Source organism: Suricata suricatta, chromosome 6, assembly GCF_006229205.1.
Source record: "Suricata suricatta isolate VVHF042 chromosome 6, meerkat_22Aug2017_6uvM2_HiC, whole genome shotgun sequence".
Lineage (NCBI taxonomy): Eukaryota > Metazoa > Chordata > Mammalia > Carnivora > Herpestidae > Suricata > Suricata suricatta.
In genome coordinates this window covers 91,645,045-91,669,650 of record NC_043705.1, presented here as the reverse complement: position 1 = coordinate 91,669,650, position 24,606 = coordinate 91,645,045, and the positions used below count along the sequence as shown (strand labels likewise).

The 24,606-nt window shown below is 38.7% G+C and overlaps 1 protein-coding gene across 1 annotated transcript; it reads left to right on the top strand.

Moving 5' to 3' along the window:
* Nucleotides 1-629: 629 nt before the first annotated feature.
* RARS (arginyl-tRNA synthetase) lies at nt 630-24,061 on the top strand. Its single transcript, XM_029942891.1, has 15 exons — nt 630-700; nt 2,566-2,700; nt 4,134-4,322; nt 5,251-5,359; nt 5,904-6,004; nt 6,553-6,674; nt 7,810-7,930; nt 10,094-10,223; nt 11,031-11,135; nt 12,841-13,019; nt 13,543-13,652; nt 17,280-17,385; nt 22,465-22,637; nt 22,751-22,998; nt 23,832-24,061. The coding sequence occupies exons 1-15, from the start codon at nt 656-658 to the stop codon at nt 23,939-23,941; spliced, it is 1,983 nt and encodes a 660-aa protein (XP_029798751.1). The 5' UTR covers nt 630-655; the 3' UTR covers nt 23,942-24,061.
* The last annotated feature ends 545 nt before the right edge of the window (nt 24,062-24,606 follow it).

The window sequence follows — 24,606 nt, the reverse complement described above, 5'->3', positions numbered from 1 at the left end:
CACCTCAAATAATTATTTTTTCTGTTTATGAATTCTTTGTCCTATTTTAAAAACATTTATTTTTCTGTAGCGCTTTGACCTCCCCTCCATTTTAAATGGGATCTGTCTCATTCATGAACCACTTAATAAAGCCAACGAGATCTTCAGATTTTCTTGAATTTTGTTTTAACACTTTCCTGGCAATTAAAACTGAGAGTATTTACTTTTTTGTCTAGCATATCCCTTGGGGACCTTGTCTTTTTTCCAGCTTGTGTTCTAGTGCCTGGACTAGCGTCTGCCATGTTAATGTATACAATAAATGCTTGTTGAATAAATGGATTGTGTTCATTATGCGCCCATTTCACAGAAGGGATGTGAATGCCTGATGCCTGAGAGACAGAGGAAAGTGTCTTTGTTTAAGTCCCAGCACAGAGCAGCGCTTGCCCAATTCCCCTCAATTTCTCTGCCCCTGCACCAACCTGGGAATCTAAAGGCAGCAGCCAGCATTTCTCCGCTTGTTCTCCCCGCAGTGTCGCCTGGATCCCACTAGGTGGCAGCAGAGGTGGCGGCACACAGTCAACAGCAAAGGGTGGCGCGGGAAGGAGGGTATCCGCTTCCGGAAGGGTCTGGTCATTTCCGCTTCCGGCCACTTGGAGTGATAATAGCTGACGGGAGGATGGACAGTTTAGTGGCTCAGTGCTCCGCGAGACTGCTGCAGCAGGTAGGGCCACAGGGGACTAGTAGAAAGGCTTGGAGGTGGAAGACTGGGTCCTGGCTCCTGCCCGAGCAGCGTCGGGACATTGGTGGTGAGGTGGGACCATTCTGGTCCCCTCGGACCTGGGCAAGGGTGTCCGGACATCCGGGCCTGTGCTAGGTCGAAGCGAACACCTTCCCGGGGATGCCCCCTCGGGCGTGGGAGAGGAAGAACTCATCCTTCTAAGGCCCTTATGACATTGGCCTCCCAGACCAGCACCCCGGGTGTGCAGGTCTTTACCCGCTCCTAGAGCCCCCCCAAAACAGCGTCTTCGATGCGCTGGAGCTTGGCATGTTCAGTACAGGCTTTCCCACTGTGCCCTCCCTTTCCCGCACACACGGGATGCGGAGTCGGCAGGGGAAGTGGAGGGAGGGTGGCGCAGGCCGAAGGGGAAGTGGAATAAGAGCAGGAACCCTTGCTCCTGGTTCGCAACTCAGCCGCCGCTCTCTCTAGGATACTGAGTAAGAGGAATCCTAAAATACCCATGGAGTGGTTCATTTGCTCTCAGCCTTCAGTATTCCTGGGGGGAAGAGCAGTAACCTTGTAAAAGTGAAAGTGAGACATTTCCATTACCTTTTATGCTCAGGTAGGGAAGGGTAAGAAAGTGGTGTAAGTACTTTTATCTTATCTCAGGAACTGTTTTATACTAAATGAGTAATCACGGAATGCATATTGGTGAAGTAAAATGTCAAGTTCTTCCTGGTTCTGAGCCATATATATTCTTTGCCAATGTGGGGTGAGTATAAGTGCCTTACCTTTGGATTGTAACAAAGAATTATACAGATGGATTTTTTTTTTAATTTTTCTTTTAGGGAGAGAGAGTGAGAGAGCATTTTTTTATGTTTATTTTTGAGAGAGTAAGAGGAAGCGGGGGAAGGGTAGAGAGAGAGGGAGACAGAATGGGAAGCAGGCTCCAAGCTAGCATATCAGTTAAAAGTCCAACTTGAGGCTTGAACTCATGAACAGTGAGATCATAACCTAAGCCAAAGTCTGACATTCAACCAACTGAGCTAGGCAGGCACCTAGAGAGAGAATCTTCAGCAGGCTCAGCGGGGAGCCCTGCGCAGAGCTCCATCCTGCAAGCCTGGGATCAGGACCTCAGCCAGAGTCGAGTCAGATGCCTAACCAACCGAGCGACCCAGGTGCTCAGAGATAATTTCTGAAAAATGTTTAGCTCAGTGCATGGAACATAATTTATGCTCATTATGGAAACCTGTTTTGCTGTAGTTATCTTCCAGAAAACATTATCCCATTTGAGATGAGGAATCTCCCCCTGAGTAATTCTGTTAGGTTGGAAGCTTTATTTATTTCCTTCTGAATTTGCATGTTTTTAGGTTTAGGTATTAGAGTAAAAAGCCTGATCTATCACGTAAGACAAGGGAAACTAAGGGAAAAATTGGGAAGTCACTTTGTCTAAGAAAGGACAAAAGGCAGACACTTGAGCTATTTTAAATGTGATGAAAAAGTTTTTCTTTTTAAAAGAACCCTAAGTCCTAAGACTTGGGAATAAAGCCAGGTTGGCCACCTTTGAACTTAACAGGTACTGTCACTAAATCAGAGTGGTTTATTGAGACCAAAGACCAGGATCTAAGGCTTATTCTGTTATATGCTTAACACCTCTGTTCCTCTTCTCCAACACACACTTAATTTTTTCATATAAAGAGTAACAAGCAAATGTAATTAAAAGCATCAAGGAGGAAAAATCACAGCTTATCAAAGGGAAGGCCCTTCATTCCCGTCACTTCTGCCAGAAATAAGTTTAGGGTACAGTCCATCACATTATGGAGGTCATGAATCATACTGCACTGAACAAACTGCCTTTTCCTTCATAGGAAAAAGAGATTAAGTCTCTGACTGCTGAAATTGATCGGTTAAAAAACTGTGGCGGTTTAGAAGCTTCTCCAAATTTGGAGCAGTTGCGAGAAGAAAATTTAAAATTGAAGTATCGACTAAATATCCTTCGAAGGGTAAGTACTCTGGGTTGTTTTTCATTCCACAGTTTGAGTTATTATACCTTAAAAAAATTATCATCAAAGATTCAGAAAGAATGCCGTGAGGGATTTGGAGACACGAGGAGAGAAATCCTGTCTTTTCCCTGCATTAGACCAGTTAGAACTAAGATGTTGGTGCAAGAAACGGAGCAGTTGGTGTAGCCTTGTCCTTCCAGGGCCCTCTGAACTGTTTCGTCCTCAGTATTTGGCCAGCTTGAAGTAGGCTTCAAGTAGAGGTGAGACATTTTATAAACAACTTACGCTGTTGCCCTTTTAAAAACATCTTTGTAAGTAATTGTCTCCATCAAAAGAAACTATAGAATATATCCATAGTTTTTCTCTGCCCTAAGTTGGTTGTTTTGCAGGGCTTTTTTTTTTTTTTTTTTTTAAATTTTACAGTGTCATATTTGGTTTCTTTCCACTAACAGTGTTTATCAGTTTTGTCAAAAAACTGAGCTTGCCTTAGTTGAGGTTTTAATCTCTTGGCCTGACTCTTGAGTCTGCCGATGACACACCCTGGAGGATGGCCGCACCCTTGTAATTGCTCCCCGGTGCCTGTGTACTTCTTCCAGCCAGGCTGCCCTGCCCATTCTGGACCCTGCCCGCCCGGCTCCTAGGAAGTGTGTTCATCTCCAGCTGGTGATCTCTTCTGCTTGAAATCACTTTGTTTTGGAGTCTTCCAAGATCCCGTTTCTTTTCCATGGAGTCTGCCCCCAAATACCTCACCTTTCTGAATACCTCATTCATTCTTATGTGTACTCATTTTTGTATTCATTTCAATTCAGATTTATTAAATGTCTAATGAATGTGTGGCAGAGGACATGAGGAAAAACATACAAAAGAAGTACAGTCTATTCTTTTTCTTTCTTTTTTTTTTTAAGATTTTATTTTTAATCTATACACCTAACATGGGGCTTGAACTTATGACCTGGAGATCAAGAGTGACGTGCTCCACCGACTGAGCCAGCCAGGCACCCCAAGTACAGTGTATTCTAATACACGTTTCCATCATGTACATTAGCTCTAATGTGTAAATAATAGAATGCTGACAGTGTAATGGGAGGAGGGGCACATTAGTTCTTTCACAAACCCTTTGCCCCACTAAGGAATAGCAACTGAACCCAAGGGACACAAAAAAAAGAAAACGACAAGCCACAGATGAATGAAGTACTGTGTGGGACACCATTCTCCTTACCTTCTTTCCCTGGGTCACTTTGGTCACATGCTCTGACTTCAGAACACTTGCTGGATGGTTGTCCTATTAACGTTTTTCAACATGTCCCAGATAAGGAGAGCATTGCAAAGTGCATGTGACCTTTTGGTATGTTACCTTCTCAGGACATCTGATGGTTTCTCAATACTTGGGAATGTTTTGTATGATGAGTTAATATTTTATTCTTTTCTTACAGAGTCTTCAAGCAGAAAGAACCAGACCAACTAAAAATATGATTAACATCAATAGCCGACTGCAGGAGGTCTTTGGTTGTGCCATTAAGGCTGCATATCCAGATTTGGAAAATCCTCCGCTGATAGTGACACCAAGTCAGCAGCCCAAGTTTGGGGACTATCAGTGTAATAGTGCCATGGGTATCTCACAGGTGATTGTATTATTGCAAAGCATTCTTGGTGGTTTGATTTTCATCATTACTATTTACATAGCAAGTTGTATTCTCAGTGAAAAGAATATTTTCCATAGTTCAGAAAAACTTGAGAATAGGAGAAGTATATTTTTCATTTTAAAATAAATTTGAATATTCAAATATATACATATAAATTTTATATGTATTTTGAATATTTAAGGGTAGTAGTTGATACTCTTGTATTGGTACTTCTCTCCTGTTGTGTCCAGGATTGCTGTATATTACTAATGAGTGTTGAAAGGTGAGGGATGAAAAGTTACATTTACCAACCAGTGTTCCCATCAAGTAATTTGATGCAGCTCTGGTGTCTTTGAGATGGGCTTACATATTTCATTTTCAGTTAGAGGAATTCCCCATTTTTAATAGCGGCATTGTCTGATGTATTTGTGGTTAATTGACTCTGGTTTGAGACTTTTTGTTTTCCTTTCTTTGTTGAGTAGAAAGGGTTTTAAAAATCCAGATTTTTTTTTTCTAAATAATTTTTACATGTCTACATTGGGATTAAGGTTATAAGGGTACTATTTTATTTTCCAAGTTTGATTATTGCACACTTTCCTGATTTGAAAATTCGAAATGTAAATATCCTGGAAACAGGCACCATAACTAAAGACTTTGTTATGTCTTCATATAAGAGTTCTAGATATGTGTGGCCACTCATTTTGAAATGGTGATCATGTGGTTTGGGCACTTTTGTATTCCTCTTGGCACTGTTGATGGCTTGGTGCTTTAAACTGTGTATATACAAGATTATATACAGTCATTGGACTTCTTTGCTTTTGCCTTTTGATGGGTCTTCATATCAAATGCATCTCATGCTTTATCAGTTGTGTATTTCTGAGTAAATTGCTGGTACTTGTGTAATGAATCATTTTATATTGTGTTATAGATGCTCAAAACCAAGGAACAGAAAGTTAATCCAAGAGAAATTGCCGAAAACATTACCAAACACCTCCCAGACAATGAATGTGTTGAAAAAGTTGAAATCGCTGGTCCTGGTATGACAGCGTTACCCTTCTTAAGTAGTCGTATTGATGTTGGGTCCTTCTTGAAATAAAGAACCAGATTAAACCTAAGTATAGGGTTAAAACTTATATACCTAACAAAGTGGTGACAACACCTTGGATTGAAAGTTAGGAAACTGATGTTTTAGTCTAGACTTAGGTGCTGGATCTTGGATAAGTTATTTTACCTCCTGTGACTCTGTTTCATTAGCAAAAAGGAGATGGATAGTGGCAGATAAGTCTGATGAAAGGGCCCTCAATTTTCTGTTAATAGCTGAACAAATCATGTACTGAGAATAAAGGGGCCCAGGAATAAGCAGGAAGCTCTCAGGACGGTGGTAATGTTTGAAATAGATACCGAAACATGGAGTTTCCAAGAGGGCATCAGGTGGTGTTGGAATTCTTTAGAGTTTTGCCAGAGCCAGATCAGCACTTTGGAGCCAGCATACATGAAATTGACAAAATCTTTGGGAGTGAACAATCATTCAAGACAGGAAAACTAACTGATTTTTTTTTCTCTTTTCTTACTGTTTATTAGGTTTTATTAACATCCACTTAAGAAAGGACTTTGTATCACAGCAGTTAACCAACCTCCTGGTGAATGGGGTTCAACTACCTCCCCTTGGTGAGAATAAAAAGGTATATACACAGTTTTCAGTTGATATGTTAATACTTAAAGTGTATGGGAAGTGCTGTGACTTGCTTCCTCTTTTTCTGTTGAGATTTAATCATTAGTATTTGAGATTATGACCATAACAGAAATAGCCATTCCCTTGGGTCTTGCTCATTATATGGTTTTTCTTTTCACTTTATTCCACAAGGCATCTGGGGTAGCCAGCTGAGGTTTGGCTGAAATAGGGGATGGATTATTTATATAAACAAACTAGATTCTTTTTGAGTTAAAAATGGACAAGTAGATAACCTAACACCCTTGAATGACAACCCAAGCTGCTGTTTATGTTTGACTTTACTATTAAATGTTATTACTGAATGTTAACAGAATAAAATGTCTTGCACCCCTTTAAAATTTTAATTGAAGTATTTGTCATGACGTGTGCATTTAAGATGTACAGGTGTTAACTTTGATACACTTATGTATTTTAACATAATTGCCTTTGTATTTATCACATTACATAATTATAGTACAGTATTATTGTCTAAGAAATCTATTTTATTGTCCGTCTCAGGTTATAGTTGATTTCTCCTCTCCCAACATAGCTAAAGAGATGCATGTAGGCCATCTCAGGTCAACTATCATAGGAGAGAGTGTGTGCCGCCTCTTTGAATTTGCAGGATATGCCGTGCTAAGGTATGAAAAATGTTGCTTGCTTGAGAAAGAATCCTTGACTAAATGACTGATTTATAAGTATGATTCTTTTTTTTTCTTTTTCTTTTTCTTTTTTTTTTAATTATTTTGAGAGAAAGAGACCCAGCAGGGGAGGAGCCAGGAGAGGGAGAGAGAAAGAGAGAATGAGAATCCCAGGCAGACTCCATGTTGTCAGCACAGAGGCCAGTGTGGGCTCGATCCCAGTAACTGTGAGATCATGACCTGAGCCCATATCGAGAGTTGGACACTTATCCAGCTGAACCACCCAGGCGCCCCTGTTTTGCTTCTAATCACCCAGTGGGCTTTTTCAATAAATTATGTCCTAGGCCCCTCTGAATTGATAACTTTTAGGCTCTGGGTGTGGAAACAAGGAAAGAGCTCCCCCATTCATTCCACAGATCTTGAGTACCATCGGTATCCAAGAGGTTATAGTCTAGTAGGGAGAAAGGAAGTCAAGAAAGAGATTATGTGGGCCCTGGTAAGAAATTCGGATTTTATTCTTAAGTGCAATGGGAAGCTCTTGAGAGTCATAATTAGGAGAGCAGTGTGGTCCAAATAAAGATGAGTCTGGCTTCTGTGACGAAGCTAGGCAAAGAAGGCAGAGCTGTAGAAGACTATTTTACTAATCTAGTTACAATGGTGATGATTATGATCTGGTGATTTGAGATTAGTGAAAAACAATGAGGGATATAAAGGTGGTTGGGTTGACACATTTTGAAGAATTTTGTTCCCTGACATTTGAGAACCAGCGGTCTAAATTACACTAAGATAATTGGTTGAGAAATTAAACGTTCATAAAATTGTAGTGATCAGCACTGACTCACCTGTATCTCAGTTAACTACACAACAGATCATAGTCCGTCAGTAGGAACTCCATCTGCCAAATCCTGGAGGCCTGCTGTGTGCAGCCTCTGTCAGTGGGGGTACATTGTAGATGTACAGACATCCTCCTTGCCTCTCCTGGAGCTTACAGACCAGCTGAGACAACAGAGTAAACAAGATGCTACTAAATGTGATGTATTGGCACTTAAATGTTAGTGTTTCTAATGGGATATAGTTTGTCTAACTGAAGCATGTTTTTCATTTTTAAATGATTTTGTATTCTGATTGATACTAGGTTAAACCATGTGGGAGACTGGGGGACCCAGTTTGGCATGCTCATTGCTCACCTTCAAGATAAATTCCCAGATTACCTAACAGTTTCACCTCCTATTGGGGATCTACAAGCCTTTTATAAGGTTAGATACCATTTATTTTTACAATATTTGTGTGTTTACCTTTCTCAATAATTATTAGTTTTCTTTAGGGAGTTCAGAATAGTATTTGAAGCTACTGTGGAGTTAAAACTAAACTCTTTGCCCTTTAAAACACCATCTTTGCTTTTTAAATCAGTGTATGTTAAACATTGAATTCAACCACATTACCCATTGTTAAGTGAATTTAGGAGTTTGCTAGTCAGAAGACAGTTTTTTTTTAATAACTTCTTTTTAATGTTTATTTTTGAGATTGTGCGTGCATGCACGCAAGCAGGGGAAAGGCAGAGAGAGAGGGAGACAGGATCCCAAGCAGGCTCGGCGCTGTCAGTGCAGAGCCCAATGTAGGGCCCAAACTCAGACTGTGAGATCATGACCTTAGCTGAGATCAAGGGTCAGATGCTTCACCAACTGAGCCACATAGGCGGCCCAGTATTTGATGTTTTCTTGATGCTTTACTCAATTTTATGTGTTGAAAATGTTAAAGTGTAGGTAAAAATAGTTTTTAAAAGACAATTAGGTTTTTATAAACCTTAATTTTAAATTAATCACTGTGGTCAACTTTCTTTGACTTTGTGACATCCATATACAAACATTTATTACATCATTTGTGATTGTAGTACAGTTTTTGTATCATGTGTAACATTTCATTATCAGCTCTTCCATGTTACTCTGCATGCTTTGGCTGCACATTGTTTTGTTGGATTGACGTGCTAAAGTTTATGTTCATCCCCGTTGTTGGGGTGTTTTTTCTCATTCTTGGAGTGCTTTAGTCCACTCAGTAAACAACTTTGTGCATGTAAGTTTTTTCTCTTTTTAAAATTATTTTCTGGGGCGCCTGGGTGGCTCAGTCGGCTAAGCCTCTGACTTTGGCTCAGGTCAGATCTCACGTTCGTGGGTTCGAGCCCCGCATCAGGCTCTGTGCTGACAGCCAGCTCAGAGCCTGGAGCCTGCTTCTGGTTCTGTGTCTCCTTCTCTCTCTGCCCCTCCCCGTCTCATGCTCTGTCTCTGTCTGTATCAAAAATAAATAAAGCATTAAAAAAAAAAATTAAAAAAAAAATTATTTTCTTACGATAGGCAATTTCTCTAGAACAGGATTACTGCAGTAAAAATAAACATTAAAAGTAAAACATTAAAAAGTAAAACTCTTCATGTTTTTGCTTTGTTTTAGAGAGTTGTCTCAGTAAGCATTTTTTAATGAAAAAAATTGAAAACAAAATATTTACTGATGTGAGACCTATAAATTATATAGCTAATGTTATAATCTGTTGAAATTTTGTGTTCTGAATATGATGAGGCAGTATTTAAAAGGCACGGTAAAAGAAAAGCCATATGTATGCAGTTTTTGTTAAAACACATAGGCATGCATTTGCAAAGAAATGTCTAAAATTATGCACCAAAGTATTATCCCTGATTAGGTTGGGGTGGTAATAAGTTATTTTTTTTCCTTTCTTTTTTTTTTTTTTTACAGTAAGCATGTGTTTCTTTCAAAATAGAAATAAAACTATGAAAGCAGCTTTATTTTTAATTACAAAAAAGTAATTACTCATCCAGGACCACATCCAGAACGGAAAATGGGACACAGAAAATTCAGCCCCGCCTATTAACTGTTGTTGATTACTCTTAAGCCATTGCTATGAGGAAGGATTTTATGAATTGGAAAAGTGGAGGTAGCACTGTGCTGAGAATTTTGTATTTCCGGGAAAAATGATTTCTAGAGAAATAGTCGGGTTCTTTGGCACATTGATTTGTAACTGTGCTGTTGACTGTTGAGAGAGTGCTTGTTCTGTTATTTGTGTCCCAGTGTTATAAGTTCCCGCCTCCTCACTTTTGGTGTTTTTGTTTTAGAAACATTCTGTATCTAGAAATACAAAGTTGGCTCTTTTAACATTCCTTTTTTTGGGGGCGCCTGGGTGGCTCAGTCGGTTAAGCCTTCGACTTCAGCTCAGGTCAGATCTCACGTTCGTGGGTTCGAGCCCCGCATCAGGCTCTGTGCTGACAGGCGCTCAGAGCCTGGAGCCTGCTTCCGGTTCTGTGTCTCCTTCTCTCTCTGCCCCTCCCCCTCTCATGCTCTGTCTCTCTCTGTATCAAAAATAAATAAAACATTAAAAAAAAACACATTCCCCCCCCTTTTTTTTTTAAACACAGGAATCCAAGAAAAGATTTGATACCGAGGAGGAATTTAAGAAGCGAGCATACCAGTGTGTAGTTCTGCTCCAGAGTAAAAATCCGGATATTACAAAAGCGTGGAACCTTATCTGTGATGTCTCCCGTCAAGGTGGGTTCTTGGCTTCATTCATTTCATCCAGATGATACCATCCAGATGATGTTCCTGGAGTCTTTGCTCAGTTGACCTCCAACGACATATTTACCTTTCAAAGACTGCCAAATGGATTTTTTTCTTAAAATATTTTCTGACCCTAAACAACCACTAAAGTTTATTAAGATAGGCAACTGCAGATTTTAACTTTCTTAGAAGAAAAAATTGGGGGAAATGCACAATTTCAGGTTTTCAAGCTTGACAAAGTAATTTTAAGGTCACTTTGAAGAATGCATAGTTAGGAATAGCCAATGGAAGAATGGCGGAGAGAGCTGTGTTGCAGCCCTGCTTTGTAAAATGTCATATAATGCTGCCATGGGTAGTATTTGCATCGCTGATGCATGGCTAGACAGGTAGGTAAATGGTACAGTTTAGGGAAAACTATAAGAAAATTCAACAAATATTAGATCTCCAAGGAGGAAATGTCTTTTTCTTTTCATTTGCATTTTATAGGGGTAACATTTTCCAAGTTACACAGGAAGTACATGTTTCTTGCAGAAAAAATGTAAATGTGGGCAAGGAAAAAGAAAATAAAAATTATCATCCCACCGATTATTAATATTTTGATAGGTGCCTTTCCATAATCTTTCCACGTTTTCAAAATGGCAATACATATATAATGTTCTATTTCATACACTTTTAATGTAATTAATTTTAACCTTCCAGATGTTGTAGTTAAATAATATATTTCTTTTAATGTTAGATGCATGTCTCCTATTTGTTTAAACTCTTAGACATGTTATTTGGTGAAATTTTTTTTCCTAGAGTTTAATAAAATCTACGATGCATTGGACATCTCTTTAATAGAGAGGGGGGAGTCCTTCTATCAAGATAGGATGCATGATATTGTAAAGGAATTCGAAGATAAAGGTAGGCACTCTACTTTTTTTTTTTAACTTTTCATTGTGGAAATTTTCAAACAGGTCAAAGTGGACAGAATATTCTTTATTAATAGCCTTTTTCAGTCTGCACATTATGTTTAATAAATCTCTTACATTCTGTATATCCATAAGGCCTCCCACCCCCGTTTTTCTCTTTTGTTATTGAAGAAACTGGGCCATTTGTCTTAGAGAATTTTCCATATGGTATTATTTAACAGTTCCTCCATCTGTATCTTCTAAAGAGGCTTGATTAAATTCTTTTTAAGTTTATCTATTTATTTTGAAAGAGAATTCTAAGCAGGCTTGCAGAGCCCGACGCGGGGCCCAAACTTCCGAAACAAAAGATCATGACCAAAATCAAGAGTCGGACACTTAACCAGCTGAGCCAACCAGGCGCCCCACGTGTAGATTAAATTCTGGTTTAGGTTTTCTTTTTTTTGGTTTGTCTTTTGTTTATTTGCAAGCATGCCAGTAATGTTGGGTTGGCTCTCTTTAGGTTAAGATGAATTATTGGGTTCAAGTGTTGTCAGCCTGATCTATCCACAGATTTCCCTGTTAGACTCTCCCCTGTTGTTTTTAGCAGCTATTGATGATTGTCGTTTTGATGCATTACTTCATTACAGGTTGGAAAATGATAGAATTCTGTTGTTCCTTCTCTGATACTTTGAATTCTCCTGTGCAGAACGTTGCCACATAATTATTTTTGTTCTCCTGAAGTACAATTTGAGATAAATAGGATAAATGCTTGCTTGATTTTTTTATTTATCAATTTCAGAATAATGAAGTAGCTTCTTAGCATGTTCCAGATACAACTGAATTGTTTTTAGCATTATTATAAATGGGATTTATTCCATTCTGTATTTGGCAATCATTTACCTTTATTACACTTTTTTTTTTTTTTTTTTTTTTAATTTTCCAAAGCAGGTGCCAGGCTCTCTAAGCTGTCAGCACAGAGCCCGACTCAGGGCTCAGGCTCATGAACCGTGAGATCACAACCTGAGCCAAAGTTAGGTACTTACCAGCTCTCTGGTAAATATCTAATAATGGCTCATCTTTTATATTCCTTCAAGGTTCTTTTAACCTTATTAATAAAGATTTCTTTCCTAGGATTTGTGCAAGTGGATGATGACTGAGCCACTCAGGCTCCCTGCCTTTATTATAATTTTTAGTAATCACGGTCCCATTTTTGGCCAATGGTAGCTTCCTCAGATTGGCTTTTCTATTTTTTGTCTTTTTCTTGAGCCTTACAGTCTCTGTAGTCTTTGCTAGTTTACTTGCTTTCAGGTACACAACAGTCTAGGATTATTTTGTACATTTCCTGCCTTAGATCTAGAATCAGCTAATCTGGTATCTCCAAGAAAGCCTGGCTCCTTGAGTCGAATAATTATATATTTATTCATCATAATCTGTGGCCTAGGGATTATACTTTTAAGCTAATAAAATTTTAGGGACATTTTTAGGAGCCAGGCATAGTGTGAATCCAGAAAATGGCCAGGATATCCCCCCTGGGCCCTGAGAACATCACGTGCTGCCAGGACAACTTTGACAGTAGCTATTTTCCCAGACTCATAGTAGATCATGGTGTGAAAATAAAATATGATTTCTTGAGCTCTCTGGTAAATATCTAATAATGGCTCATCTTTTATATTCCTTCAAGGTTCTTTTAACCTTATTAATAAAGATTTCTTTCCTAGGATTTGTGCAAGTGGATGATGGCAGAAAGATTGTCTTTGTCCCTGGATGTTCTGTACCATTAACCATAGTAAAATCAGATGGAGGCTATACCTACGATACATCTGACCTGGCTGCTCTTAAACAAAGACTATTTGAGGAAAAAGCAGATATGATTATCTATGTAGTGGACAGTGGACAAGTGAGTTTGCAGATTTGTTTACGTTCTTCCGTGGTCTGATTGGAGCTGAGACAGTATGGTGAGGTTTGTGACATTTAGCAGGTAGAAGTCTTCCAAAGACTAAAAATCAGAACTTTGCCGTAACAGAGAAAAAAACAGGGTTTAGATTTGGCCATATTGGAATATATTTTCCAACTCTTCCACTTATCTCCATCAACTGGAAAGGGTTGCTTTCCTGAACATCAGTGACCATTTCTATCTGAAAGGGCCTTGTGAGACCTAAAATATAATTGAAATTTTTGCACAATGAACCTACCATTAATTTAACCATGTTAAAAACCTTTGAACATAGAAAGTAGAACAGTCCTGCTCTACCTATTTCTTTTATATTGGGAATAAAGATGATCTTATTTATAATTATGCTTGCCTTCTAAGATTTGTGAGATATTTAAACTTTACAAATCTTTATTGCTAAATACAGAGCTTTAAGTCACTTTTGTTATTAGAAAGTTTAGCAATTAACTTTCTATTTGTTTCTTTGTAGTCTGTGCACTTCCAGACAATATTTGGTGCTGCTCAAATGATTGGTTGGTATGACCCTAAAGTAACTCGAGTGTTTCATGCTGGATTTGGTGTGGTGCTGGGTGAAGACAAGTAAGTCTGGAAAGTCTGAATATTAATAACAAACCCAACACCCAGATTTCTTTGCAAGAGGCTGCGTTTCATTTGATACTAAATTAGAATTAAAGTGCATAATTTTCCTCAGTTTGCAAATGTGTAATGGTGAATTCAGCTAAGCCTTTTGGTACATTTGTCTTGCCACAGCTAGAAATTGTAGCCTTTTAGGGAGATTTGTAAAGAGTTGAATGAAAACTAGACTAGACTTAACAAAATTTAAAGAGGTTTCCATTTGTACAGATCTAAATTGTAAAGTCTGTCACAGTACCTCTTCAGATTTCAAGAAAATACTGAACAGTATATTTATTTCAAGCGTTTTGTTAAGTGTTTTTCTTTCACAGTTGAACACCTGGTCAATAGTTACACATTATTGAAATTCCAACTGAGTTTTAAAATCCACAGCTTTCGTTTTTATGTTTATCTCAAAAATAATGAGTTTGAGACCAACATGTTAATATTCATACATCCAGTGTTTCTGTTTTCCAGTGTTTGTCCACATTCTGTTCAGTGTTTATGAAAGAAAAGATAAATACAAGCAAATATTTATAGACAGTATTTACCAATTCAAAGGCATAAAATTTTTTAACATCTTGCATCCAGTAGTATCCTGGATGGCACTGATCCAGGATACTTTTAACTATCATGTCTTTTAAATTCAGTGCCATTTTAGGGGCGTCTGGGTGGCTCAGTCACTTAAACATCCGGCTACGGCTCAGGTCATAATCTTGGGGTTTATGGGTTCGAGCCTTGCATCGGCCTCTGTGCTGACAGCTCAGAACCCAGAGCCTGCTTTGGATTCTGTGTCTCCCTCTCTCTGCCCCTCACCTGCTCACACTCTGTCTCTCTGTCTCTCTCAAAAATAAATAAACATTAAACATTTTTTAAAAAATTAAAAATCTGTAGCATTTTAGATTTAGTGATCCAGCCCAAATGTCATTACACAAAAGTAGTAATGGCTTTAAAAACCTCATGATGTAGCTCAAGAGGCTTGGCTCGCCAGTGGACAGAAGCCCTAATGAAGCACATAACAATCAGCCTAGATGGTGTGAAGGTATTTTAGCTAGAGGATATGGAAATCAAAGACCTTGCCGCAGTCAACATCACTTTTTACTTTTTTTTTTAATGTTTTTATTTTTGAGAGACAGCATGAACAGGGGAGGGGCAAAGAGAGAGGAGACCTAGAATCTGATGCAGGCTCCACGCTGTCAGTGCAGAGCTTGACATGGGGCTCTAAATCATGAACTGTGAGATGACCTGAGCTGAAGTCAAATGCTCAACCGACTGAGCCAATCAGGCGCCCCAGCATCAAATACTTTTAAATTATAATGTGTGACTCTTGTATAGAGCTGCACTTTTTTGGAATCAAAAGACACTGGGTCCTTATTTTGCTGTCCATGAGTGCTTGAAAATCAACTAAAGAGTTGAGTATTACTTATACCATCTTAGTTTATTAGCTGTTGGTGTTTTGGACTGATATTTAGATGATTATTCTTACAGTTGGGTGAAATTATAAAATTTACTTTTATACCTATATTTCTCACCAGTATTTATATTTTGGCAATTAACTTGATCACATAATGGCTAAGAGATCTCTCCATGATTTTTTTGTTGTTTCATATTTCTGCACTCTCACCATCATGTAATTATGGCAATCTGCACCGTTAAAGAGAGAAATCATTTTAATGTTAGTTAACCAGGGTCAGAGTACCGTAGTTTAAATATTTACATTGAAATGCTCACACATTCTGCCATCTGCTTTTTAGTGAAATTTTCTGTTTTAAAGCTTTTTGCAATAGTTTGTCCTTTTATTTAAACATCTGCCTCTTATTTCTTGGACCCTATTTATCGAGCACCTGTGCATGGCACTGGCTGGGTGCTCCAGTGTGTACATGAAGGTAATAGAATGTGGCCTTTTCCCTGAAGGAGCCTGTCTCCTGAAGCAGAGCAGTTCTCTGGGGAGACCACTAGACTATACGTGCCAGCCCCACCAAGGGAGTTACTGACCTAGTACCTACTAAAGTAGGTATTAGGCATTTTTTTTGAACTCTGATATTCAGGTGTGGATTCCTCCTATTAGAGCCACTAGTCTGAGTGATAAACCAACACTAAAAAAATGCAGAAAACCTCAAGGCAGATGCAGATAGGGAGTAAAGGGAAAGAGGTGTTACAGGAAGGCCTCCCTTAGCGTTTTGGCTATCTCTTTTGATGAGTATCGTTTCATCAGACAGAAGATTTGGAAGCTGTTGAGTAGTCAAACAGTAGGGGATGGCATGAGGAAAGTCACAGCAGGATTTAATGTATTTGTAGGATAATAAAGAAGTTTTAATTCTCTAATCAAGGACAAGATCCTTTCTAAGGTAACTCTGAAAATACAACTTTAATGGGAAATACCATGATTATTTTGGTAGGCTTTGTGTTAAATAAAAAAGCATGCTTTATTTGCACCATTGTTGAATTTGAAGAATTTTTTTAATGATTTTATTTTTAATAATGTGGGGCTCGAACTCACAACCCCAGTATCAAGAGTTGCATGCTCCACTGAATGAGCCAGCCAGGTGACCAAATAATTTTTATTTATTTTTTAATGTTTGTTTATTTTTGAGAGAGACAGCCCGAGCAGGGGAGGGGTGGAAAGAGAGGAAGAGAGAATCCCAAACAGTCTCCCCACTGTCAGTGTGGAGCCCAACACAGACCTTGAACCCACGAACCATGAGATCATGATCTGAGCCAAAGTCAGACGCTCAATCGACTGAGCCAGCCAGGCACCCTACCCAAAGAATTTTTTAAAAAGAGAAAATTAGGGGTGCCTGCCTGCCTCCGTCAGTGAAGTGTGCAACTCTTGACCTTGGGGCCCCCCATTAGGTATAGAGTTTACTTAATAAAAGGAAAATTATATTCTGTGTTGTACAGACTTCTCTTTAATAGGTATAATCCAAATTTTGTTGAAGTAAGCCCCATGTGGGGCTTGAACTCCTGACCTGAGATCGAGTCCCATGCCCTACCACCTGAGCCAGCCAGTTGCCCCAGTAAAATCCAGTTTTTGTGAAATGCTTTTAGTAGTACCATTGCCTAGGACAGTGTTTGTCAGAGCTCCTGTCCCATGCTCAGAGATTCTGACCTCAGCGGTTTGAATGGAGCCCTGACGTGCTTTGTTTAAGCTCTTTGGCTGATGTGTGCCAGAGTAGGTTGCTACTCAACAGGTGGGGTTATTATCTAGAAAAATGAAAATGAACTTCCAGTTAAGATTTGCTTAGTTCCCAGACAGTTCTAGAATCAAACATGTATTTTATTAATTTTTCAAAGAAGCAAAATAACTAAGCCAAACTTTGTGTTCAGGAAAATGAACAAATGTCTTCTCTATTTCCCTTTTTGGGAATTTATTGTAGGTCAACAAGTAGAGAATGCTGTTGGGAGCCTAAAACATAGAATGCTTTGATTTGAGGACTGTAAGATGAAAGATAATTCAAAGTACCACTCTTTCTTTTAGCATTCTCCCTGGTAGCCAGTTGGAATAAGGCATTGTCAAAAGGTCATTTTCAAAGATGTTTAAGCTGTAAGTTCTGTTTCAAAATCTACTTAATTATGACTCTTAAATTTTTTTAGGAAGAAGTTTAAAACACGTTCAGGTGAAACGGTGCGCCTCATAGACCTTCTAGAAGAAGGACTAAAACGATCCATGGATAAATTGAAGGAAAAAGAAAGAGACAAGGTAATCTGAAGCGTTGTTTGCGTATTGTGTACCATGTGTTGTGTTGTTATTTTTTTTTTTGAGAGAGAACTGAGGAGGATTATGAGGAGAAAATCCACTTAACCTTATATTACTCAGATTTTATTGCACAGTAAATTTGTTTCATTATTGTGTTTGAAAATACAGTTCTTGGCTATTAGAAAAGGCTATGACCTTTCCCTGCTATGTTATGTGGCGAAGTATCCTGCTTCTAATGTTGGCATTTCTGCTGTCATTACTTTGAATGAATGATTGGAAAATATTGCAGACTAAGGGGTTAGATTCTGCAGCCTACGTTAGGAAGGTCAAGGATTGAAATTCAAAGGGTCTTATGTCATTTAATCTTCAGTAAGTCAAGTGATACCAGGGAATGGACATAACTACTGTAAACAGAAGATCACAGTTACAGAAGAAGTAAAATTGGATGTTAGTCCTGGCCTAGGCACATCTAGTACAATCAGATGAAAGGTGGAAAATTGGTCACTTAACCAATTTGTGTACTCTGCATGATACAAAAACTGCTCTGGCTCTTTTATTTATTTGGCCAGTTTGCATACGTAAAATGTGAAGCATGATGATTTTTCATACATATGAATGCCTGATAACCCCAGCCAGTTAAGTTGTGATTCCATCCCTCCTAAATATTTCCTATCACCATAGGTCATTTTTGTTTATTTTAGAAGTTCAGAAATAAAGTATGGTGCTGTTTTCTGAATGTATCAGTAGTTCTTTTCTTTTTATTGTTAAATAATAGTATTCTTATTATATGAATATACCACATTTTGTTCATTGAGTTGATGGACATTAAGGTTGTTTCCATTTGTTGGCTGTTAATGAATAAAATGTTAATTTTAACATTGTTAAAGCCCTTTTATGGATCCATGCACTTTTACTTTGGGATCTATATATATCTAGGAATATCATTACTGGGTTGTAGGGTTAGGGTTAACCTAACCTAACTTATGCCTAACTTTATTGAAAATTGCCAGGGCACCTGGGTGGCTCAGTCGGTTAAGCGTCCAACTTTGGCTCAGATCATGATCTTACGGCTTGTGAGTTTGAGCTCTGCATTGAGCTCGGTGCTGACAGCTCAGAGCCTGGAGCCTGCTTCGGATCCTGTGTCTCCCTCTCTGCCCCTCCCCTGCTTCTGCTCTCTCTCTTTCTCTTTAAAAAAATAAACAGAAAAAAAGAAAGAAAGGAAGGAGGGAGGGAGGGAGGGAGGGAGGAAGCAAGGAAGGAAGGAAGGGAGGGAGGGAGGGAGGGAGGAAGAATTGCCAAGGAGAGTATTGCAACCATTATGTATACACTCCCACCAGTAATATTTGATTGTTCCAGTTGCCCCATATCTTTACCAACACTTGTCAGTCTTTTATCCTTTCTGTTGAATTCCGTGGCATCTCACTGTGGTTAATATTTGCATTTCCCTGATGAGTAGTAATGTTGATTACCTTTTGTAATGCTTATGAAGCATTCATGAAGGGTCTGTTCAAGTCCTTTACCCGTTTGTTGTATTTATATGTATTCACATACTTACCCATTCCTGTGTGCGTCCTTCCTTCCTTCCTGAAGATCTCCTTTTAATAGTTTCTGTAGTGCAAGTTTGCTGATGATGAATTCTATTGGCATTTGTCTGATAACATTTTTATATTGCCTGTAGTTTTGTTGAGTGATATGTTTTTATAAATGTTTATTTTTGAGAGAGAGCACAAGTTTGGGAGGGCAGAGAGAGGGGGAGACAGAGGATCTGAAGAGGCTCTGCACCGTCAGCAGAGAGCCCAATGCAGGACTTGAACTCACGAACTGTGAGATTGTGACCAGAGCTGAAGGTGGCCACTTAACCAGCTGAGCCAGCCAGGCATCCCTGAACAATGTTTTGATTGAGTATAGAATTCTAGTCTCATAGCTCTTTCAGCATTTTAAAGGTGGCATTCCATTGTCTTCTAGCTTCTGTAGTTTCTGTTGAATATCACTTGTCTTGTTGCTCCTTTGAAGATCATTTTTTTTTTCAGACAACTTTCACTTTTTCCTAGGCTTTGTTTTGTTACTTTAAATAAATGCCTAAGTATGGTTTGAGGGATTTTGCAGGTGAGGGGTGGGGAGTGTACTTACCTGCTTGTGAGGTCCTGAGCTTCCTAAAGGTTGTGTTCTTTCAGCAGTTTAGGAAAATTCTCAGACATATCTCTTCAATTATTGCATCTTTGTCCCATTCTGTTCTTCCCAAAATTCTAAGTACTTACCTTATAGGTTAGAATTTTTTACTATGTGTTCTACATGTCTCTCACACCTACTTTTTAAAAAATAATTATTTAAGTAATGTGGAACTCAGACTCCAGACCCAAGATCAAGAGTCACATGCTCTACCAACTGAGCCAGCTAGATGCCTCTCTGCTTTTTCTTTCCTAGGTTTTTTCTCCCTCTGCCTCATTTTGAATCTTTTCTACATTCAGTTTTGCCCCTTTTCCTCTAATTTTTTGAGTACCTCAGTTGCAGTTTTCTTTTAGCTTTTCTTTTTGAAATAATTTTTAGGCATATAAAAAAATTACAAAATAGTACAAAGAATTGCCATCTTAGCTTCCCCAAATACTATACCTTATATATCCATAGTGTAATTATGGAATCAAGACACTAACATTGATATAACACTAGTAACTAGTCTACATGCCTTCTTTAAGTTTGTTTGGTTTTTTTTTGTAAAGTTTATTTTTGAGAAATTAACAGTATGAGAAGGAGAGGGGCAGAGAAGGACACACAGAATCTGAGGCATACTCCAGTCTCTGAGCTGTCAGTACAGTGCCTGATGCAGGGCTCAAGTCAGGTGCTCAACCACCTGAGCCACCCAGGTGCCCCTGACCTTATTTAAGTTTTATTATTTGTCTCATGTATGCATTTTTTTCTAATCCAGGGTCCAGTCCAGGTTCACCTATTAGAATTGGTTGTCATGTGTTTTTAATGTCTTTTTATTTATTTATTTATTTATTTATTTATTTATTTATTTATTTAAATTTTAGAGAGAGAGAAAGTGTGTGAGCAGGGGAGAGGGGCAGAGGGAGAGAGAGAATCCCAAGAAGGCTCCACACCCAGCATGGAGCCTGATACGGGACTGGATCCCACGACCCTGAGATCTTGACCTGAGTTGAAATCAAGAGGCAGATGCTTGGCCAACTGAGCCACCCAGGCGTGCCTGTAATTGGTGTTTTTAAATACCTTTTTATTTTAAGCAGTTCCAGATTTTAAAGTTGCTTTTGTCTTTATTGTTTGTTTCTGTTTTCTTGTCAGTCCTCTCACCCAACCTCGCCTTTGGTTTTCAGTCGTATCAACTGGCTTTTTTATTAAGCTGCTTTTTTGTTTTTAACTGGATGCTAGATGTCGTGAATGCAAAATCATAAAGGTTTTGGGTAGTGTCATCTTCCTCCAATAGCCAATTAAGTTTTCTTCTGGCAGATTGCATACCAGCTGGTAATCTTAATTTTGTCATCTTGGTCTTCAGCTTTGTTAGGGCTGAAGGACGCATTTCAGTTGTACCTTTACTATTAAGGTAAGGTTCTTTTCGGTAAAATTTGGCCTTTCTAGTTTCACCAGGTTGGTTATTCACTGGTGCCCTTTTCCCTTGCTTCTCCTGGGACTCCTCAGCCTCACACAGCTGCTGAAACCTCTGCTCAGTTCTGCAACCCCCAGCTTGCTTGTTCCTGCTGGGTTTTTTGGGAGTCCTGCCTTGTTAATGCCAGCCATTGGATAGTTTGAAAGAAAGTGTTCACAGTTTTTCACTCCTCTGTGGTTCCCTCTTCGTGGTGATTTTGTCCTAATTACTTTGGAAGCCCCAAAGTCTGAATTCCATCTTCTTACCCCAGTAAAACCACTTCTTTCTGCTTGGCTTTTGTTTCCTTCTCCCACAACCACGTAGTGATTTAGACAGTGCCCTAGGGGAAAAGGTCGGGTACATGTGGGACTCAACTTCGTGTGTTTCCCTTCTCCCAAAGATTATATACAGCCGTCAAACTTTGCTTATATTGATGTTCTCTGGTGACTTCGTATAGTTGCTTCATGTGATTTATCCAACTTTTAAATAGTTGCTTTTGGTAGGAGGGTTAGTCTACAGGCAACTCCATTGTGTCTAGAAAAGAACCTTACTCCCTTGTGGCCTAATTGTGCTTTAGGATGCATGGCTAAACATTAACAGTACATTAATGCATGAGCTCTTCCTCTTCCTGACCCTTGTTTTTTTAATTCCAGTGTAATTAACATACAGTGTTACCTTAGTTTCTGGTGTGTAGTATAGTGACTTGGCAGTTCTGTGCACTACGCTGCTCATCAGGATAAGTGTACTCTCAATCGCCTTCACCTGTTTCACCCTTCTCCCCATCCACCTCCCCTCTAGTAAATACCAGTTCTCCATACTTAAGGGTCAGTTTTTTGGTCTCTTTTTTCACTGATCATTTGTTTTTTAAATCCCATAAGTGAAATTGTATAGTATTTGTTTTTCTCTGACTTGTTTGACTTAGCATTATCCCCCCTAGATCCATCCATGTTATTGCAAGTGGCAAGATTTTATTCTTTTTAATGGCTGAGTAATTCCATTGTACATATATACGTTATCTTTTTTTTATCCATTCTTCTATTATGGTACCCTGTTTTGATTTCAGTTAATTTCCTACAGTTTTTTGTCTTTATTTTACTTTATTTTACTATATTACTTTGTTTCCTATAAGCTACCTCAGAATCTTTATGGAATGAAGTGGATATAAACTAATAATTGGTGCTTTCTATTTTGTATCTACAGATACATTGGGGGGAAAGTATTTAAGCAGACACTTCATATTCTACAAATCAAATCAAGTCATTCACAGAAAAACACTTTTTGTTATGCGGAGCCGATGGGTTATATGTTCATTATCCCCTTTATAGATTGGCTCATGTTCCTTTAGTGTTGATATTTTTTATTAAAGTTTACTGTTAAAGGTACACCATTAGTTGCTCCCTACCCCTATCTTCTGCTTTAGACACTGGGACAAGGGCAGTGTTCAGTAAGCTATGAAGTTTTGTTTTGTTTTGTTTTCCCAAAAGGTCTTAACTGCAGAGGAATTAAAGGCTGCTCAGACATCTGTTGCTTATGGTTGTATCAAATACGCAGATCTTTCTCATAACCGGTTGAATGACTACATATTCTCCTTTGACAAAATGTTGGATGACAGAGGAAACACAGCTGCTTACTTGTTGTATGCCTTCACTAGAATCCGGTATTTGTACTACATTGTTCTATTTTGAATCAGTTGATAGGATTTTTAATTTACATCAGTCATTTCTTATGTGCCTAACAAAAGAAAATGGTGGCTGTTTCCTGACTTTTCAGGTCTATTGCACGCCTGGCCAGTATTGATGAAGAGATGCTCCAGAAAGCAGCTCAAGAGACCAAGATCATTTTGGACCACGAAAAGGAATGGAAACTAGGTCGGTGCATTTTACGGTTCCCTGAGATTCTCCAGAAGATTTTAGATGACTTACTTCTTCACACTCTCTGTGATTACATCTATGAGCTAGCAACTACTTTCACAGAATTCTATGATAGCTGCTACTGTGTGGAGAAAGATCGACAAACCGGTAAGTGTCTTATTCAGTGGTCATAGTGGGGACAGGGCGCTAGCAAGGCATTTATCTGAATTGGGTGTGGACGGATGGTTTTCAGCTTGTTTTACTTATGGAACACACACACACACACACACACCAGCTTTTTTCCCAATTATACACCGATCTTGATCATATATACCAAACAAAATTCAACTAGAGCTAATAAAAGCATAAATGGAATTCTCATACCAAACCAGGTAGTTCCTGCCCCCTCAGGCACGTGGCATGGAACCAGTCCTAGGACTCCAAAGAAAACAATTGGAAGACCATTAGGAATAGGACATTCCCAATAAAAGCAGTGTTGCTGAGGGTCCCAGAATGAGTCTTTGGGAGTTTTTGACAATGGAAACTGCCTTTTGGAGAAACGTGGTATATTTTCTTCCCTTAAGCTTTCTGCGAGCTTCTGTTACTGTTACTGAAGTAATTTGTTGCAGGGCAAGTAGGTGTTTTCTAGAGTCAAGCCTGAGAATTGAAATTTGATCATTTCCATTATCCTGAAATTAAAGTTAGTAGTTATTTCAAACTATGAGGCCTAAAATAAAACTCTGAAAAAGTTTTTTAAAAAAGATAAAATTTATCATTCTAATCTTTGTAGAACTTGTATCCCCTTATCAGAAACAGATTTCTTGAACAGAAACACCTTTCTTGGATTGTCTTTGTATTTTTATGTGAGGGTAATTTTAGCTAAAGCCGCAAAACGTGGATTAGGCTGTTCACTTTTCAGCAAAATACAGAAGTAACATAGATTCTTTAGTACTGATTTTCAAGAAGACAAATTAATCTCTGTTTTCCCTCTGTTTTCTCAGGACAAGTGCTGAAAGTAAACATGTGGCGGATGCTGCTGTGTGAAGCAGTAGCTGCTGTTATGGCCAAGGCATTTGATATCCTGGGGATAAAACCCGTCCAAAGAATGTAATCCTTCTTAGGGCTGAACACTGTGTGTTTTTACCAGAAATAGCCATTTAACGCTATTTGCTTTTTTACAATCATGTGGATACAAAAGTAAGTAAAGGAAATTTGTCAGCTATATACATAACATGTGCTTTTTTTTTCTAGAGTAACTGGGCCTCTGAAAAGAAAAACCGTTACTTTCATAAATACATTTATTTCTGCTGACCATTGAACCAAACTTAGTGGGGCCATGGCGAAGGGGGTTTGCTGTGTAGTTTGGGGAGCGTGGACTGGTCTGGCTGGGCTGTGTTTTCGCTCATCTTAATTTGATGAGCAGTTCCGTTTGTTGTGCTCTGCTGTTGACCCCCAGGAACTAAACTTACCCCTTCGCTGTCCCATTCTCTATTCTATTCTGTCATAACACTTTGCCTGTTTAGCAAGTGACAAAACAGTCTTCACAGAAATAAGTATCTTTCCCTGTATTGCTCAGGAAGAAAACTGATTCATATCTATATGTGTCTGGCTCCTAAATTTAACCTCTTTCCTATTTTAGGGAAAGATAACATTGGCAATAACAAACCTGGATTCAGGGGAAGGTCAGGAAACTTAACACAGGAATTTTTTCAGAAGCTACAGATTAACTCTTCACATCTTGTTAGTTACATGCCAATTACAGTTGCAAGGGAAGCT